The 7019-nt window shown below is 38.6% G+C and overlaps 1 protein-coding gene across 2 annotated transcripts; it reads left to right on the top strand.

The window, feature by feature from the left end:
- Positions 1 to 430: 430 nt before the first annotated feature.
- LOC118421669 (CD81 protein-like) lies at positions 431 to 6407 on the top strand. 2 transcript variants are annotated; one of them, XM_035829114.1, is made up of 7 exons: positions 431 to 616; positions 1372 to 1572; positions 2282 to 2356; positions 3509 to 3613; positions 3995 to 4132; positions 5131 to 5214; positions 5773 to 6407. In XM_035829114.1, exons 1-7 carry the CDS (start codon positions 554 to 556, stop codon positions 5830 to 5832), a joined length of 726 nt encoding a protein of 241 aa, XP_035685007.1. In that variant the 5' UTR covers positions 431 to 553; the 3' UTR covers positions 5833 to 6407. The 2 variants fall into 2 exon arrangements, with proteins under 2 accessions (XP_035685007.1, XP_035685008.1); XM_035829115.1 differs by lacking the exon at positions 2282 to 2356.
- Positions 6408 to 7019: the final 612 nt, after the last annotated feature.

Raw genomic sequence — 7019 nt, forward strand, 5'->3', positions numbered from 1 at the left:
AAAGTGTAACTATCATAATGTTAAACTTATTAAGACAAAGACAAACTCAAAAACCTTTATGGTGAAGATTGTCAAAAGAGGTCCAAGATTATCTCACCCATATACACCTCGGGGCGGGGCATTAACCCTTTATTATACAATAGTATACAATATACAACAGTATTAACGATACATGTAACTTTGACAACAGAGGCGATCCGAGTTTACACTTTTGCCCTTTCATGTAACAGTGTTTATCGGTCGGGTCGACGGGGAATGCTCCAACAACGACGGGGGATTCTCTAACGGGGAATGCCCCATGATGATGGGGAATAGTCCAGACGGGGAATCCCCACGACGGCGGGGAATCCTCTATGACAACGGGGAATGCTCCAAAAAAATCTGACGGGGAAACGTCTTTGCGGGGAAACCTCCTGTTACCGAAAGTAGGCCATGTCTCAGCTGTTGTGAATATATCAATTATAATGGCGCGCACTGATTGGACAGAAGGAAAATCGTGGAGCCGGGCTCACAGCGGAAGGCCAGGACTTGTTGTTCAGGCAAGAGGGTGAAAATGGCCGAGGGATCCCGCGCTAACGTCAAGACTCAGCTCTTTGTCTTCAACGTCGTGTTATGGGTAAGTGTGACAGCTCACAAGGGACAGACCCAGTTGACATGACAAGGGATTCAAAAAATGCCGCCATATTGAAGGTATACGGTAAGTATTAGCGGAATTTATTTGCCATGGCCATGCGCGACCGCCACGCCTTGTCATAATTATTTTGTCTCCGGAAAACCACACTCAGGAACCTAGTGAAATCGTTGACTTTCTACGTGGATATAAATTATGCATGGAACGTATCAGTCTTTATGCATATGTTGGGTTCACCCGGTGTAACGTTAATTTCTTGGCTGTCAGTCAGACAATGCTTTGTTGTTTTTACACCCAAACATCTGCTTGGAGATTATGATGTACCAAATTCCATCTCCAAGCAGATGTTGGACTAATGCAGCGTTTGGAAGAAGACAGCTAACGATACAGCGAGTTTTGGGTTTTTATTTTCATTACAAAACAAGTACAAGTCATGGAAATGTGAGTATTTTCATTGGGTTGATATTTATGATAGACATAAAACTGTTATTGAAGGACAAATGGCAAAATTGGGATGGCTTCTAACACCAATCTAAAACATGGGTTCTGAAACTTAACTGCAATACATTTGTTTGGCTTCAGTGATGTTGAACATGTAGATTGAGATGTGTTTGTATATTAGATATTATAGTACATGTATGATCAAATCAAAACGCATAAAACAGACGTATTCAACACTAGACAAAGATTAATTCATTCATTCTATCATTCATCCCTTGATTTGTTTTCCTGATGCTCAGCTGGCAGGCGGTATCCTGTTTGCAGTCGGACTATGGCTGTTGTATGACCCTGAGATCACCAAGGTCGTGTCAGCGGAGCTGAAGCTGACCTGGTTCTACCATGCCTGTTACGCCATGGTCGTGGCGGGGGCCGTCACTCTCATCGTGGGCTGCGTGGGGTGCTATGGAGCGATGAAGGAAAGAAAGTCCTTATTAATGCTGGTACGTATTTGTATTATCAGAACGCATGTGTGGCAACATGAATTCCAGGTATCAAAGGTAAAGACCCCGAAAAAGAAAACAGACCTTGTCACAACCATTCTTTCAATTTGGATAACAATGTTCAGATGGGTTTTGTTTCTTTTGGGGTATGTCAAAGGATCAGAATGCACGTACGGCGACAGAAATTCTACGTAATTCCGGTGTGTCAAAAGTTTACCTTTGACATACCAGAATTACGTAGAATTTCTGTCACCACACGTGCATTCTGATCTATGAGAGGGCTTATTAATAAAACTTCAATAAGCTTTTTCTCCAACATTGATCTTGCCACTTTTAGTACAGCTAGTGCTGTTTCTCCAGTTTTTTTCAGGTAGAGTTATGCTTGATGACACATTTGTCTTACTAAGTGACTTGAATCAAATACCCATATAACGTTAAAGGTGGTGTGTACTAGTGGGTCATTCTGCCTGAAGAAGCCTGGAGATACTAGTGAGTAATTTGACAAGTTACTTTTTCTACAGCATTGGAAGAAAAACAGATGGACTAATTTTGTCGAATGTACATGTATATGTGTTACTCTGTTCTCGTGTTTACACCAAAGTACAAATGCACATTATTTCATCTGTAGCTTGATAAACTATACTATTACTGAACTACATATTTTTGTAGATCTTCCCTTTCCCTGACATTACTGTCTATTCCTTTCCAGTTTGCTGTCCTGTTGTTTATCCTGTTTGTTTTAAACATGGCAGCCTTTATTGTGGGCATCATGTACAGGAACAAGGTTGGTCTTCTCTACTGTCCTATTTCACACTTCACCCTCCCTCAACTTCAGTACCAACAATTTCCAGTGTTCTCGCCAAGCCTTTTCAGCATAGCGGGCCCCTACGCTGTGATTTGAATCCCCTACACTGTGATTTTAGCTCCTATGTTGTGATTTTGACCCCTACCAGTGTTTCAACCAGCAAAGGGGACTTTTCTATTGTTTTGTAACCAAGGTAATAAAATGTAGGTGTTATTCAACTACATTTGGCCCTCAAAATGTAGGAAATAGTGTTTCTGAGGGTTATTGATTAAAAAAGGATTCCCACACACACACACCCTACAATGCTCACACCTGAATTCCCCTACGCTGTGAAAAAAATCTTGGTGACTGATTTCTATTAACTTTTCCACAATAGTTATAATAATAATAACATAATAGTTATAATAATAATAGTTATAATAATAATAATAATAATATATCAGGGCTCGAAGTTAACTATGTCCCGATGTCCCGGGGCCACTAAAATTTAGGCCGGGACAACTGAAAAATCTTTTTGGGACACTTTTGGGACAATAGGAAAATAATCAACGAATCAACATCAGAATGTCCGATCTCCCTGCGCCCCGCGGTTGTCAGGCGTGCGTACTCTGACTTACAGTTGTTGTAATACATAATTTCTGAAAATAGGGTTGGGACAGTCCATCCTCACTTCGGGACAGTTGAAATTTATTTTTGGGACAATGCTGGGACAGTAGGGAAAAAAGTTAATTTTGAGGCCTGTATATGTCTCAAATCCAGAAATTGACTACATCTGATGTTAATAGTTGGTCATAGCTCAAGTTGGTGAAAGGTAGTTAGAGAGAGATAGAAATAAGAAAGGGAAGTGATCACGCCACCTATGTTGGTTTATGTTGTATTTAGTTAGACTGACACCCTTATCTTAAGTTGGTTCAGTCCGACCACCGACTCATATAAGTCAGCCATGTTGGAATAAAGTCTCTTCAAGTTAGTTGCACTTATGTCACCCACGAGACGTTCCTTTTTCAGTCCTTCTACTAAACTGGCGATCAATTATGTATCGTTTGTTCAAAACAAGATTCAAATTTGTTATTACAATGTATTTTTATGTAATTTTTTCTTATAGATAAATAGAAATGTTTTTTCTTCCAGGCATACTTGTACACATATGACTCCTTTGCAGATGCTCTCCCCAGGGGTTATATTGAAGAACAAGACTATGAATTCAAGGAAGCTGTCAAGAAAATTGAGAGCAAGGTACATTGTTTGCAACATGAATCATACTCTTCAGTTTCAAATACTTTAGGCTATCCATTTAAGATATTGCATGCTTTAATTCACAGTGACTGTCTGTACCTTTTATAACTGTAGAACAGTTGTCAATTTATATAAGATATGAGACAATGTAGTATGGTAATACATGTAGTTGGATAAGCTAAATTAATTCAATATAGTGAATCCTTTACATTTTTATTGTCCTCATATCAGATTCTGTTGAAAGTAAACTCACTAGTACTGTACATTGGAGAAACATCAATGGTGTATTGTTTTCCTTCATTTGCATGTTGTCCATACTCCTTTGCTTTCTTTATGACTATTTGATATGCCAGGTTAAAATCTTGATAATTTTCTGCACAGTTCTCGTGCTGCGGACTGAGAGACCTGAACCAGCATGGCGTGCCGTGCCTACAGGACACGTGTTTGTGTGACCCCAACGTTGGCGTGGACTGTAAGGATTACAGTGTGTTTGGTAGTTCCTGCACGGTGTATGCAGAGGTAGGGAACAATCTGCATGAGGATAATACGCTTTTCTCATGCGGCGGCCATGATAGATCGAAGATGAGGTCAATGAGGCAAACAGACAAAACTTTTTTTCTAAAATCAGCTCCCATTTAGCTTTCCCCTAAATCACACAACTTTTCACAAGATCAAATAATGAATATTACATGTATAAGTGGTGTTATGCACCAGAAGATGTAGGACATGATGACATAATAATGCAAATATTTGACAGACATGCAGCCATTCTCTTATTGGTTGATTTTCTAATTTCCATGCTATCATTAACTGCTACTTATGATGGACAGTCTTTTGTTTGCCTCCTTGAACTCGTTTTAGATCTATCATGGCCGCCGCGTGAGAAAGGTGTACACTTGCTTAATCATAGGTTAAGCTCACTTGCCTCTAAACACTATATAACATTTGTTTGATAAAGAGACAGACTGCGTCTCAAAAGCTTCCCAAGCTACGAACTGTAGTTGTGTGTATGTTTGTTTAAGATTTTGTGTTCTTTTGTTGTGTTGATGGACATTACTCAGGAATATGTCACTAAAACATACATGTATGTTGTGCAAATGTACATTCTGTTATATGCCAGCATATATGTTGTGTGAATGCCACTAAGACCTATATTCCACTAAGATGTACCTTTGTATGTACATGCATGTGGTGTGAATGTACACTTGCAAGCTTGTTTATATGCAAATAAATTTTGTTTTGCACAACACTTGCTGTTTCGTAGTTTCGTAGGTAGGATGCTGTGCTACCTGAGTCTGAAACTAGGTTGAACCAACCAAATGAAATGTGGTGGCATGGCGCAACTGGGCAGTAGTTGGGTAGGGTATTTTGAACCTTGGGTGGTGTTATTTGAGGTAAAATTTCTTGTCCAGATTAATAGCCATGGTATAACAGGTTTACTCACAGGCAGCCACATGATTTTGATAGATGTGTTTTATTTTGCACCCTAACTCTGATGCCTTCTGTGTGTTTTACAGCCCTGCTTGTATAAAGTGTCATCGTTCCTCAGGCAGAAGATGATAGCAGTGATAGTTATGCCGTTGATTGTTGCCTTAATACAGGTGAGTACTCAAGCCAAGGTGGCTTGTTTACATACAGTGTACAAGAACAGTAGTATTATCTTTTTTATCATTCCTCTATTTTGATCTGCTATCTTGCTCCATGTTGCCTTTGCTGACAAAAATTGTTACAATTTATTTATTTTAAGACTTTTCAATTGTTTTATGTCATGTCAGAATTTGTGATAACTGTCAAATTGTTCTCATATCTCAGTTCCATGACTTCATACCTTTTCCAAATGATGTTAACCTTTTTCTTGACCTTTGTTTCATGATGCCTAACCACCTACCAAATATAATCATCCATCCATACAATTAACAAACCCACACTCATAAGGCAATAATGGCTTGACGACACTTTGATCAAGTCCCATTTAACCAAGGATATTTTCCTTTTCTACATGTATGTTTTACTTGGACAATTCATAAACTGCATCACAAGAATTTCCTATATTGTTTCTGTTGATTCCATTTCACAAATACCTATCTTGTATTATTAGAATCCATCAATCTAATCTAATGATGATTTATTCTAATTGATTGTCATCTGTGCTTTCCCAGCTGTGTGGCATCTGTTTTGTCTGGAGGACACAGAGAAACGTTGGTGAGGATGTTGCCTAGTGTAGGCAGTGCCGCGCCAGTGTATGAAAACTCGGGATTCATCCACCACTATCTAACTCTACTATTTACCTCTAAGGAATCATTTAATCTACCATATACTAGACTCAGGAGTTTTTAGAATTTTATACTTTTATTGAATGTTAGAAAAGAGAGCTTAATGCATAGCAGTCAGTTTTAGTACTTCCTGAGTGACTATCATTGTTGATGTACACGTGTGTAATGTAAAATATGAAGTTAGCATGTTTGATAATACTAATAGCAGCATGTTAACATGTAGTACAGGTTCATGTGTTAACAAAAACATCTTCAGTCAGTAGAGTCAAGTGCTTTAATTTGTGTATCAATGTTTATGTACACATGTAATATAACATTTGGTTAACTGTATTAGCTATAGGCATACCCTTAGTACATTAGCTGTTTACAAAAACATGTTCAGTCAGGAAATGTTTCCCCGTCTAGTTGAAATCATGTGACTGATTCCAATATCTCTGATTTATATATTTGCATCATGGACGTACATGGATGTATGGTACATGTACCTGTATTGGGTTTTGAAATAAAAGTTTTCTTTAGAAGTTACTTTCTCATCTGATGATTTGTTGAGATGACCCAGTCTGTAATTCTAGTAAACTGCGTACTTTGTAAAATACATGGTTTTGTCCACTTTTATCTTAACTTTCAGGTAAGATGTCAGAGTTCTACAATCTTCAGGTGAATACACAAGCTCGTTGATGAAATGTTACACTATTATGTAACATCCATTGGCATAATACCGGTCGGTTTACTGCAATTTCTCAAGCAATGCTAATTTGGCAAATGATCAACGCATCATTTTCTCCAGTTACATGTTGCTGTTACAGCTTACCTTTGCCACTTCTTCTGTGTAAATTATATTGTCTCTCTGGTCCTGCTAAAAACATAATATCGTAATTGGAACACACCGCGGAATTGCACGGAGAACGGGCGCGTGGTTGGAAGGGGGTGCACTATACCGGCCGAACGAAACACGGCACAATTAACTGCCGCTATGTACCTTTATGCATCCTCTGTTGTTCCTTTCTTTCCTGTTAGTAGTTGCACAAAACAAAAATCTGCATGAGCATACAAAAAGTCATGAGAAAATGGGCGTATACTGACAAGAATTTTCATTTAATTTTGGTCCGTCAAAACCGCTATGACGTAAAACT

This window comes from Branchiostoma floridae, chromosome 8, assembly GCF_000003815.2.
Source record: "Branchiostoma floridae strain S238N-H82 chromosome 8, Bfl_VNyyK, whole genome shotgun sequence".
NCBI classification, from domain to species: domain Eukaryota; kingdom Metazoa; phylum Chordata; class Leptocardii; order Amphioxiformes; family Branchiostomatidae; genus Branchiostoma; species Branchiostoma floridae.

What these genes read in the sequence shown, in the direction of transcription:
- LOC118421669 (XM_035829114.1), top strand. Translation starts at nt 554, where the DNA reads ATGGCCGAGGGATCCCGCGCTAACGTCAAGACTCAGCTCTTTGTCTTC. An exon ending in CCTGCACGGTGTATGCAGAG is followed by an intron (nt 4,133 to 5,130) that starts GTAGGGAACAAT and finishes TGTGTTTTACAG; the next exon opens with CCCTGCTTGTATAAAGTGTC. An exon ending in TGATTGTTGCCTTAATACAG is followed by an intron (nt 5,215 to 5,772) that starts GTGAGTACTCAA and finishes GTGCTTTCCCAG; the next exon opens with CTGTGTGGCATCTGTTTTGT.